This window comes from Mus pahari, chromosome 22, assembly GCF_900095145.1.
Source record: "Mus pahari chromosome 22, PAHARI_EIJ_v1.1, whole genome shotgun sequence".
NCBI classification, from domain to species: domain Eukaryota; kingdom Metazoa; phylum Chordata; class Mammalia; order Rodentia; family Muridae; genus Mus; species Mus pahari.
The window spans coordinates 13,760,791-13,773,953 of NC_034611.1; the positions used below are offsets into that span (position 1 = coordinate 13,760,791).

General features: G+C 37.5%; 1 protein-coding gene across 4 annotated transcripts in view; it reads right to left on the minus strand.

The window, feature by feature from the left end:
• Positions 1 to 997: 997 nt before the first annotated feature.
• Positions 998 to 13,163, minus strand: part of Plag1 (PLAG1 zinc finger) — a 45,184-nt gene continuing 33,018 nt past the window's right edge. For 2 of the 4 annotated variants that reach the window (XM_021222108.2, XM_029533366.1), the window contains 3 exons: positions 10,779 to 10,876; positions 7,368 to 7,726; positions 998 to 6,855 (listed from right to left, as the gene is read on the minus strand). In XM_021222108.2, the coding sequence (XP_021077767.1) occupies positions 5,598 to 6,855; positions 7,368 to 7,609 (1,500 nt within the window). In that variant the 5' untranslated portion in view covers positions 7,610 to 7,726; positions 10,779 to 10,876 and the 3' untranslated portion in view covers positions 998 to 5,597. The remainder of the gene's footprint in view (positions 6,856 to 7,367; positions 7,727 to 10,778; positions 10,877 to 13,163) is intronic. The other 2 variants (XM_029533367.1, XM_029533368.1) reach the window with 2 other exon arrangements.

Consider the following 13,163-nt stretch of genomic DNA (forward strand, 5'->3'; position numbering starts at 1 on the left):
TCTGAAGCTTGAGTTACAAACAGTTGTGAGCCATCCCGTATGCTGGGAATGGAGCTTGGTCTTCTGCAAGAAATCTTTGCTGCTGAGTAATCTCTTCATCCCCTCCCAAAGCTCCAAAGTACTAAATGTCCTGGAGTTGTCAAATTCCTATAGAATGAGTAACTACAGTTCTAGCCTTAGCCTGGTGAGTGAACAAAGACAGTGCTGTCGGTGGGTGATGCTCCATCCATGAGTTTTATGGATTGCACAAAGGAGACTCTATGGGTTATTAAATAAACAAAAGGACATGTATTTGGGAGAGAGTAAGGATTGGTTCTGAGAGAAGTGAAGGGTAAATATGATCTATTTGTTTGTCTCTGTGTATGTGTTTATGTGTGTGTAAATTCTCAAAGGATTAATACCGTTTAAACACAGTGGAAGAAAAATGTTACAGCAAAGTATCATCTGTGAAGATTTGGGGTGGATTTCTAGTGTCTAAAGTTCTTCAGTATTCAATTCAAATATTCTGTAGAATTCATCCATCTTTTTCCTTACAATGAATCCCACTGCAGGTCCTAAGCAGCTGTGGTGGTAAGCGGCAGCAGCAAGTGAGTGTGTGCCGCTTGGTGTCTGGACAATGAGCAGCCTCCATGTTTGGATGTAGGTTTCTAAGCTACGGGATCATTGAAGCTTCATGGTGTGAAGCTGCAGTACAGAGGTCACACACACAGACAATCTTTGTCTATATTTTATACAAATACAACAGTAGTTTGTGAATACATTTTAAGTACATGATATACATGATAAGCCACTTGATTTCCCAATATCACAGAATAGCAATTTAAAATGCAATAAAAATATACAAAATTCAGTCTGGAATGCAGATTTTTTTTTTCATTTCTATTTGACTCAAAACTTTACCATTAGAACATTTTTAGAGTACTAGTCCAAACACTTTTTCATTAGCTAAAAAAAAAAAAAAAAAAAAAAAAAAAAAAAAAAAAAAAAAAAAAAAAAAAAAAAAAAAAAAAAAAAAAAAAAAAAAAAAAAAAACAAAAAAAAGAAAAAATATTCAGCAGTCAGCTTATGTTCAGGCATGATGCAATCCATTTCTCTAACGGATTCCCAGTTTTTGTTAAATTCAAAGGGCTGTTAGTACTTACAGCATGTTCTTCACTCCACACCCTATGTCAAGCCCACTTCCCATTCTGAGTTACAGTCACTTTGTGGACAAAAGCTGGGTTTGTTCTGGTAACATTTGCACATCCAAGATCTCCTTTTGCAAGCGCACATGAATACACTGTGTTGGTGTAAAAGTTTGCTAATGACAATTTAAAGTCACAGTATAAAAATATATTGTACACCTTTACACCTATATAGTCCTTTTCCTATGGATAAAAAAATACAACTGAATGAGACAGAAGTTTGTAGCACCATGAAGAGTTGTATCCCAAGTGACAGTAGCAGCATGATCCCATATAATGTTGAAGGAGGGCTTCTGAGAAGACAGACATTCATTCTGGTTCATCTGTACCACTGAAGTTTACGTAATGAAGCGTCTTATACATCAGTAACAATTCTGTGTCATCTTTAGAGATCAATAACTCATCAAAAGACACTGCCTTCCATCCCCAGGGGCTGCTAACATTGTAGAAAGGCTTATTGGTGATCTGTATCTGCTACGAAGACATTATCTTGCATAATCTCAAAGGAGTGCTCTGTGAGTACAACACAACTTAGGTATTTATGTAGGCCTACACAATCGAGTTACATTGTGTTGTAGACCTGGCTGCTGACAGCATGAATAAAATGAGACAAACTCACCAAGAACTCATTTGTCAGAAAAAAACAGTCTGCCTTCATTAAAGGGTGAATACTCAACATTGAAAAGATCTCCTTCAATGTCACATGGATCTCAGTAGGCTAGAAGCAACTTGGGTAAACTGGTATTTTTAACTTACTTATGGACTGGGAAGACAGTGTGCTTTGAGATACGTAAACCTTGTAAAAAAAATAACCCATTGTAAAACCTTATGAAAAGACACACACTGATTCTGTGCAATATAGCAAATCGGTAAGAAAACACTGTAAAAATGTACCTGTTTAAAATATCATCTACCATTTTTTTGTACACAAAGCATTATATATCAAAGGCCTACATATATATCATCTAATGGCACTTGAAATGAATATAATAAGTCTTAAAAATAAAAGGCATAACATAGAGGAAAGTTTCTGTAGAAATTTAGGTTCATTTTGAAAGTGCTATATCTTGTAGTATGTGAAGTATAGAGGTTGACCAAGCTCTATTTTTTAATTGGCCTATATGTGTACTGCTCACTAGATGAACAATCCTGAAATATGTACTCTATAACATTCATTATTAGCTTAATAAAGCAATCAGCTCTGGCTCATGGTTCAGTCAGTATATGGTTTTAAAAAACCGCCACTGTCCAAATTAACACAATATATCACTATATTCCACAAATGACTAGAAAAATAAAGCACAAGCAACAAATAGGGGAAAACCCCACACATCTTGAAGGAAACGCTGATTGAAATAAAAAAGCTGCACACAGACTGGTGCAAGATCCACCAAGGCAACTTAAATTGTAGAAAACTGAACAAGTAATAGGATTTTTAAATGAAAGCTTATGAGACAATAACTACAAAGGTGGTATTGGTAAATATCAATGGATTATATTGCTTACAGTGCCAGGCCTTTCTGCACTCACGTTCCCGCAGATGCATGCCGTTTGCACACACATGTGGAAGTCAAACTGAATGGGGCTCAGCATCTCATCTGAGGTCCAAACGCTACAATAAACAGTATCAGTTACTGTTAATCCCTTTTCTTTCAGCCATGCTAAGGCACTATCAGAAATTCCAAGGACCATGGAGAATGAAAAGGGCATTGGCAAGACCTATCGCACTAAGCAGTCCTATTTCAAATAAAACAAGTGACAGAATTTTCTATGGGGAAGAAGGGAGCCAATTCTGTGTTATGTCCTTGTTAAAACATTGTGCAATTAAAAAAGCTGCCTGATTTTTAATAGAAAATCTATCAAAAAAGGGTTTAGTGACCACTGCAGTCAATAAAACAAAAACAAAAAAAACAAATTTGCTTCTTTCCCTCTTACTTTGAAGTGTTATTCAAGTCTGCGGGGGCAGCAACAGGCAAAGAGGTGTACATACAAAGAAAATTAAGACTCTACATTTTAACACTGGTACCCTGGAAGATGTATACTAGAGTTCCATGCAGGGTAAGAGTTAGGATAAAAATATATTTGTTTTATATATATATATACATATATGGCGCCATTCCCATTTCAAAACGCTTTATTTCATATATCCTGGTACTCCCTTTTTTCAATTAGCAGTGAAATACATACAGCCTATGAAGGCCAACGTCTCAGGTCATTAATGTGACTTCTTAAGCAAATTTTAGATAGAATAAACTAGTGCTTTAATATGTGGTGCTTGTGAACTCTACATAAAAATAGGTTTTTTATTTACTTGTGCTCTGTCACCAAATGTCCCCTCCTTTTTAAGTGGTGATTAAAGCAATATTGAACACTAACCATCCAACTAGAACATTAGGTAAGTGATCTGTTTCATAGAAACTAAGGAAGCGGTCATGAAGCAGAGCTAAGAGCCCACTTTCAGAGTGAGTGTGCTCCCACTCACAGCTTAGGAGCAGCTTGAAGAGTTAAACATGTATTTCCTTATTAACATATATAATTTTAATGCCTTTGGAACACTTTTTAATAAAATGTATTTTTCACAATAAAATTTAAATACATAAGTATAAAAACTACTGTTCTAGGGTTAGAACCAGGAGCTTGAGCCCTCTAGAGAGCAACTCTGATTCTATGAAGTGCACTAGGCGTGTGTATGACATAGAGGGAAAGCCCCATTCACATGACAGTTTACACTTCTCCTCAATTTAGACTACTCCCAGGCATTGCAAATAATGCATTATCGTCAGTAATCTGTAATTATGTTTAGGATGATGGGTAAACAATGCAATATGCAGTGATAACTGGTCCTTACGGAAGGGAAAGAGCTTCCCCACACAGGGCTAACGAGTGCTCAGAAATTAAAAAATAGTTTCTTCTTCTTCTTTCTTTCTTTTAAAAAAGAGATACATATTCTTCTATAAATCTCCCTTCACCCCGGCCCCAACAGAGGGGGTCCCCAAATAAGGTGTTAACAAGTGCTTAATAGATACATCTCATAGGTTGATGCCACAAATAACCCTTAGGAAGATATACATGGAACCATTGATCACATTCCTGGTGGCTGTCTGACAAGAGGCAGTCCATCGCTACCTCACTCAGCGCATTCCACATCCTTGGCGCACTCATATGCGTTTGGTGTTTGCTTTCTTTTCCTCTGTTTCCGCTATAGATTCAACTTATTTCTAACATTCCTCCTGTTTCCCAGAGATGTGTAAAAGTGGGGTCTTACAACTTCTGGTTGTGTAAAACTGTGGAACTCCTCAAGTTGCTTCCTGATGGGTCTAATTTTTAAGTTCTCCATCCAAACACAGCAGGAAAAGATGGATATGCACTGAGTAAGAGCACACCAGGCAAGACTGCTTTAGAAGTGATGTGATAGGCTTTTACTCTGCACCCAAGGAGTCCAGTTTTCAGCTCTGACAACCGTGGAAATTCTCTAGACAAGTTCTGGGGTTTGGCTGTATGTCTTACATCCATCTTCCTGTTGAGGAGTCTATCACCCCGGCGATTGAGGCAGCCCAGCCATTTTAGCTTTCACATATTTACTGTCTATTGTCCCACAATGGCTCTAAGACTCTGGACTAACTGTGGACCAACATGCAAAATAAGAACGCTGGTATACTGAAGCCATCCTGGGGTATGAAAGGTGACAGGCATTCAACAAAACCTTTCTACACTGATCCTGACGACTCCGATGCCACACAGTTAATGGAAAGATGGTTGAAATGTGGCAAACCAGCCTGAGGGCTAGTGCTAACACACAACACCCTGCAACCTCTCTAGGTTTCTTTTAGATACTGAAACTTCTTATAATATTTTAGCCAGACAATAGCAGTCCTCAAATAAATTGATCTGAAATGATGGTATATTTAAGAAACTACTATACTCTCCCCAAACTGGATTCTTAACTCATTTAAAACACACTTAATTATGAATCCATTTAGTGGCTAGTAAAAAATGTGAAACACTTCAGTTATTCACACACATTTCATAAGATTTACATTGTACTGCATATTTGCAAAAAAAAATGTCCAATGCCCATTGCTATTAGACAAAAATGAAAATTTTAAGGTCTAACAGTAATTTGAACATAGGACTTGTAAAATTTAGTGATAATAATGGCGCTCCTATATGAAACAGAACTCTGAGACTATGACAACTGGCAGGAAATCAGGAGAAATAGCAAACGTAGTTAAACACGAACGATTTCAAAGCTTCTCGAAGAGGCTAGTTCCTATTATTTACTGGCTTCATAAAACCTGATATCATACAAAAGCAGAAGTTTTTGTATTGTATTAAAAGTAGGCACTAGAATATAAATGGTCATCGCAGGCAGGGCTACACAAGCACCTCTGGGTGAGGCCCTTGGCCCAGACTCTACTGAAATGCCTGGTGGAAACGGGGCAGGGTAGTGCTTGAGCTTAGGCTGCTGGTGAAAGCTGCTGACAGTGAGTGCAGAGACCCAAGACCCACAGTGTTGGCAGGATCCTGAAGATCCTGTGATGGTGTGGGCAGCTGAGAAACAGAAGAATGCGCTTCATCCTGGGAATAGCTCATCCCAAGGCTTCCCACTGAAAGTGGGTTATAAGGGGGACCATTTAATGGTATGAAATTGAACAACTGAGAGAAATCCAATGCTGGTGTGTTGAGGGGGTCACTGATAGAGATAGAGCTCTTTGACAGGGAGAGGTCCCCAGCACCATCATCTGGGGACCCACTCTGAGGCTCTAACCCTAACTTAGATGACGATGCTTGAGAATCCTGGGATGAAGATGGTGCGCCACCTTGTAGCTCCATCAGGTAACTCTCAATTTCCCCCTTTAATGGCTGTTCTTTTTCAGGAATAGAGATTGCGTATGAGGTAGAACTGAATGGGCATTTGAAAGCAAGATGATGAGAGGGGTGAACAGCATCCATATCTATGGGGCATGTCATTCCCAAAGGTAAAGTTGTTATCATTTGGTGAGCAGACCCAGAGCTCTGCATGGACTGAAATGGAGTGTTATAGAGGTTTAACTGCAAAGTGTTTGTGAATGGCTTTGACAAGAGTTCACTGGAAGGTAAGGACATGACTGGCAGGAGTTCATCTTTTATAGGCACAGACATGTTGCAGGTAAATGGGTCCAGGAAATCTACTGGTTCGGTTTTGACCTTGAGAAGCTCCTGGTTGTGACTCTTCTTCATGTGTCGAGTGAGGTGATCCTTTCGTCCAAATCTCTGTGCACAGTACTGACAGAGGAAGTCCTTTCTTCCCGTGTGCACCACCATGTGTCTCCGGACATCCTTCCGGGTGTAGAACCTGCGTTCGCAGTGCTCACACTGGTGTTTTTTCTCCTTCACGCCCCCGGATGACTTGCCCGCATGAGATTTCAGGTGCTCTAGGAGCACACCTGTGCTCTCAAAAGGCTGCAAACACACCTTGCAGGTGAGGTCACCACTGGTGGCAGCATGCAAGGCCAAGTGTCGCTTAAAACCAAGCTTGGTATTGTAGCTCTTGCCACACTCTTCGCATTTAAAGGTCTCTTTGTTGGGGTCGTGTGTATGGAGGTGGTTCTTCAGATGGTCTTTCCGGTGAAACATTTTCTCACAATAATTACACTTGTGGGTTTTCTCAGGAGAGTGGGTAGCCATGTGCCTTTAAATATAGATACATTCTGTGAGTGAGGATCTCAGCACAAAGGTATGCATTCACTTTTTAAGTGGGCAGATAATCTACTAATGCTAAGACACAGCTCTCTCAATAAAGGAGCTACCTAACTAACACACACCACAGGATAGTTAACACACTGCAAAACTTGAGCCATCTAATTGCCACTTCAGTGTTGACTGGTTTTTAGCTCTCATTACAAAAGTAAGCAAGCAAGACTGAACATACTCATGTACTGTCCACATCCTTCTCATGTAGAAACGTCTCTCTATAAATGGAAATTCTACTCATTAAGCATTTTACTTAAAAAAAATTCAAAGACACTAGTACAAATGTATGTGATTTAAAATACTGCAAGCTAGCCAATATCTAATCTACTTAACATTTCCTTTCTGCAAATCAGCTGAGAAATGTGTATTCAGATATACACACACTTACAATGGCTTCAGAGGGCCAACACAAGAGAAAGTATAATCTGAAAGACAAATAGAGTGTAGTACCTTTGTAATTTGTACTTAGAAACAAAGGCCTTGGTGCAGTCTTGGTGTGTGCACTTGTAGGGCCTCTCTCCCGTGTGAGAGAAGGAGTGAACCTTTAATTTCTCAACACTGTTAAAGGCCTTGTCACACAGTTGGCAAGGAAAGTTTTTTCTTGGTTTGCTTTCACCACGCTTACGTTTCCCTGAAGGGGCTTTCTGGGTATCTCTTACTTCTGACAAATCACCAGGAATGACAGTGGCCATCGCAGCCTAAACCAGGCCTTCTTGTTGGACACCTGGGAACTGCCCAACTCCACTAAGTGATATAGCTTTAGGTGGCTTCTCAAGTTTCATGTGGTCGTAAAAGAAAGCAAAAAGGGACTGGAAAAAAAAAATAAGAAACAACTAGTTTGTAACTAAACTCATTTTGTTTTTTTAAAAAAATTACTTGCTTTGTGATGCTTTTGAATTAAAAAAAGGAAACCATAAAATGGATTCAGCTGGTCCAATGTAATATCTGTTGGTTTCTTGGTATTTTCCAAAACAGATATAAATGCATTGCTCAGAATGAACAGTTCATACATACCCCGACATTCCACCTGACAAACACTGTACTTAGGCACAACAGTACTGAATTCAGGAACTCCCAAAGCATTGTTCTAAAGGTGGCACCAGAAACTTCAGTTTTCAGCAGGGATTAGAAAACACATCTTACAGTTGAACACCCACTTCAATTTGTGCACATCACTGTGCACACGGACCATATGAACTATAGGCACTTAGAACACTTAAAATTTTGCAAGCACTGAGTCCATGGAAGAAGCTGAAGCCCAGACACTATAGGGTAGAGAGGGTTCACTGCCCTAAGTGGGACCTGACCCTTTAAACCAGCACTAGGATACTCCAAGGATCTCTAATCAGGAGCAGAATGACATATCTTCATAACAGACATTCTTGAAATGGTAAAGCCTTTGTAAAGCACGAGGTGAAAGACGAGGATCCTTGTCATTTGTGAAGGTTTGCTCAGTTTCCCTCAGCTGCGTTTACATCAGAGAGAAGGTTATTCTTCCTAGATGCTCTAAGGTTAATTAGCCAGAGAAGGGATGGGCCTCTGACACACCTGAACCTGAGTGTGGCACAGCTGTGGAGATTTCTCTCTCTTAGTGCACAGCACCTGTTCTAGAATGTAACCTCACAGAGGTGTTTCAAGTTAGTTAAAGATGTATTAGAGTTTTAATTCATGATCAATTCTGTGAGAAAGAATGAAATGTGCATTTGTGTCACGAAGGGTATTTCATTTGTTAAAATGAAATAAAACCAAACAGAAACCTCCATGGATAAGAAATAGTAAATATAACTAACTCTATTTCCCAGAGTAGAAAATCAGCTTGAAGATTCTACTGCTATATAACTGAAATCAGTGGTTCTCAACCGTCGATGCTGTGTGGCCCTTGAATACAGTCCCTCATATTGTGGTGGCCCCCACCACAATATTATTTTCCTTGTTACTTAACAGCTGTACTCTTGCTACTCTTATGAATCATAAATATCTGACATGTGACTCTGGTGGAGGTCTTGACCCACAGGTTGAGAACCACTAAGTTATATGTTTCTTAAGGTAATTTAAAGGGGTTCTTCCAATAAATCACCGAAATGATAGCAACCATAAAAGGATCTGAATATTAAATAGAGTTAAATGACTTATCAATTAATGAGTCCAAGGAAGTAGCTGAAGCCCAGAGAGGAAAAAACAAATCTGCCATCCTATGAAGAAAAGAACCAACTTCTTTACCTTGCCTGTGTTCTGGTACTAAACTGACACTTGTCTTTACACAATTAGGTCTGTTACACTTACTTTCCCAATTTTAACTAAAAGTTTTCAGGAATTCTAAATACCTACATTTTGGTAACACTTTATTGTATGTTACATCTCTCTGTACTTTAACACAGCAGCTGTTCCTAAGCAAACAAAACAGAAAGGCACTATTTTGATTAAAGCAGTACAGCATTAAGGTAAGGTGAAGACATACAGTTTCTTCTCTGTAAGACAGATGCAAGCCTTTGCTCTGTTCTAAATATCAGGATGTTCCTCTTGCAGCTTACAAATAAAATTAATATGATGCAACCAGTATCATAGCACAGATCTGGGTGTTAGCTCTGATGTCACAGCACTTATGCAGCTGTTAGCCCTGATATAGAACTGATGCAGCTGCTAGCTCTGATGTCACAGTACTGGTGCAGCTGTTAGCTCTGATATCACAGCACAGATGGTAACTGTTAGCTATGATGTCATAGCACTGATGCAGTTATTAGCTATGGTGTCACAGCACTAATGCAGTTGTTAGCTATGATGCCGCAGCACTGATGTAGTTGTTAGCTATGATTTCATAGCACAGATGCAGTTGTTAGCTATGATGTCACAGCACTGATGCAGTTNTTAGCTATGATGTCACAGCACTNATGCAGTTNTNAGCTNTGATNTCACAGCACATATGCAGTTGTTAGTTATGTCACAGCACTGATGCAGTTATTAGCTATGGTGTCACAGCATTGATGCAGCTTTTATCTATGATGCCACAGCACTGATGAAGTTGTTAGCTATGATGTCACTGCATTGATATAGCTTTTATCTATAATGTTACAGCACTGATGCAGTTGTTAGGTCTGATGCCACAGTACTGATGCAGTTGTTAGTTATGACGTCACAGCACTGATGCTACTGTTAGCTCTGGCTGTAGGTTTTCTGAAGCTCCTCTCTTCCTGTTATGAGCTTATTCAAGAGACAGATGCTTTGTCTCCCTCCTATTTAGGGGTAAAATAGTCACTCTTCAGGCAAGTAATGACAGTATATTAGTAGAGCTTTAATATTCATTGTGACTTCCTCACTTGATGCTTTCATAGACTTATTTAGACTGTGCAAAATCAATCATTTTCCAATTGCCAAATCAAAGGGAATGCAAGGTGCCTAATAACTAGGTCTGAAAATTGGTCATAATCACCACTGTAACAACACAGTTGTGATGTTGAGAATTCCAGAAGACAAAAGCAACTTTAATATGACTACTCCCCTCCAAAATATTAAAAGGGCACCATGAAACAACACATAAGCTTTTGATTATATTAACTTGGTGATATTCAATATGATGTAAGAAATGAATTGTATCTGGATGTACATACTGAGCAATGAGGAATTGCACTGATACCAAATATTACACTTTTCTAAGACCAGCTGAAAATTTTCATGGCTGATAATGTTTTTATATTTTAATCCATTACAAAATTCAAATTACATATCATAGGTACATTTATAATTTTAGGATCAGTATAATGTTGCAAACTTAATGTCTAATAAAAATTATATTCATAATATGTTTATCAACCAAATACTTGAAAGGCACATGCATAGAATTAGTGATTTTCATTCAATACATACCTGATTAGTGATGGAAAAGCCTCAGACTTTGATCTTAGCCAGTCCCATTAAGTCTTCGTCGAAGAGAGCAGAATCCAGTCCTTCCCATTTTGGCCAATCTATGAAGAAGTTAAAAAAAAAAAAAAAAAAAGAGAGAAAAAGAAAGAATGGACTATAATATAAATGAAACTAGAGTGTATATGACAGGAAAAAAAGCATGAGCAAACTGCATTTCATAGCGCATGCTCACATTCCACTTTGCTGATAGTCGTGCATTAATTCCCACCAGTTGCTTGTTTTGATTAGTTGAAAGCACACTTTACATGACCAAATAAATGCACAAATAAAAAAAAAATAGTATTGCCTAGGAAAAAAAATGTCAATTTGTGATGCTGAATGACTCCCCAGTTGTTAATAAAAAAGAAATCTAAACAAGAGTTACTGATGGTAAGGGAAACTGATACAAATTCATTGAGCTTAATCTAATGGAACTCGGTTTCCTTCTGACAACAGCACTGCCGCCCACACTGCCACACTTGTGACTGGGCTTCTTCGAGCCACCCTTCTGCTACTTGCAGACTGCCAATTTAGACTAAAGAATGCCATAAGGATGGCTGGAATATAGCAGCAACCACTCTGCTGTTCAGATTCAACATCCATGTGAGGGAAGTTAAGTATAGGCTTGCTATAGGAGGCAGGTATCATGGAAAAAGCAGTATTTGTTGCATGAGACCACTGTTGAGAAATCTTAAAGATAGCTTAAAGATGCCTGTTAGTAGCAAGGTCTTTAGCAGATTGACAGCACACATATAAACTGCATTAATATTTACAAAGGAAAAAAAAGACAAGAATAAGAATGGTATAAAGTAAAAAGGACCTACAATTATTACAAAGAATATAAAGCAAACACTTGGATTATCTTAAGTATTCAGAAGTATTAATTAGAAGAACTTAAGAGAGAGAATAAAAATCAAATACTTAAAAATAAGTAATAAAAGGATATGTCAATGGCATATTAGGTTAAAAAGCTTCTAATATTGTATAACAATCAAACAGTATCTCTTTAAATAAAATCTTTACATACTTTCAGAATTCGATGATATGTAAAGATGATGTGCAACAAAAATATTTAATAGAGGACATTCAAGCATCATTACAAAATTACTGAGTATATATAAGAAACCAGTACTATTCTTATTGTTTAAAAGAAAAATAAAAATTTTAGATAAAAAAGATATCTTTAAAAGTTCAAGCAAAAGCCCCATTTTTATACAGCACAGGACATGCATAAGTGGAAGAACAACAAAATTGCAAAATAGCAAAATTAGCTTTGTAAATACTTACTTGCCCAGGACATACACTGAATATTTGGTATGGTAATTATAAATATGAAAGATCATTTTATATACTGTTATCTAAATAATGTAAATACTTCACAAATAGAATGTTTCCGTATTTATCTCCTCCCTGCAATCAATGACCCAAGATTCTGGGCTATGTGATGGCACCTGTGTGGTCACAATGAGACTTCTGTCTTAGACTCCCACTACACTTAGACTGTATTGTAATCCATGACAAGGGCAGATTAACAAACCAACCTGTGTGTGGATGCATGTTGGCACTACCCTTAAAGAACAGAAGAATGTTCTGTGTTATTTTTCTATGAGAACTTCCAAATAAAATCTCCAAAAAGAAAGAATTTAAAAAAAGTTTAAAAGACAATTTGCAAGGTGAATTTTAAATATTTTAATTAAGCATTAAATAATTAGTAATTCTGAGTGGATGATTTCAGCAGAATTAAACCTAAAACTAAAGCTGACAAGCAACAATAGGTTTGTGTATTCATAAAGTATCTATGCTTATTTGTACAGTGGCATTTTATAACAGAAATGCATCAGAAACTAAGTATTTCAAACAATGCATAAACATCACTGTCTACAAATTACCTCCACTGTATGTCTTATAGTCACATATAAAATATAAATAATATAAATATAAAATATAAATAAAGCCATCACATTTAGTTTATCTTAAAACAGAACTCCCAAATTACGATTAATTTCTCTAAATTTTACCTTACTTTGAATTTTTTTATTAGTTGCCAAATAATTTCAAAGAACTGCTCATTTTTTCCAAGACACAAGATATCAAGAGTTGATTAGAATTATTTGTTTGACAGAATAAACATAAAAGTGAAATAGTTTATATTCATATAATCCTAGCTAACATGTTAACTAAAGTTATCTGTGGATTCTCTTTCATGCACCCAAAGGGGCAGTAGGGGAAAGTCTCATTCTTGCTCTAAAAAGTCTATAACCAAAGGGAAAAAAAAACTTAATTCATGTTTTTCATTTCTAGTTAAAATAATTTATCCAAGATTGGTTACATCAGTGATGGAAATTCCAC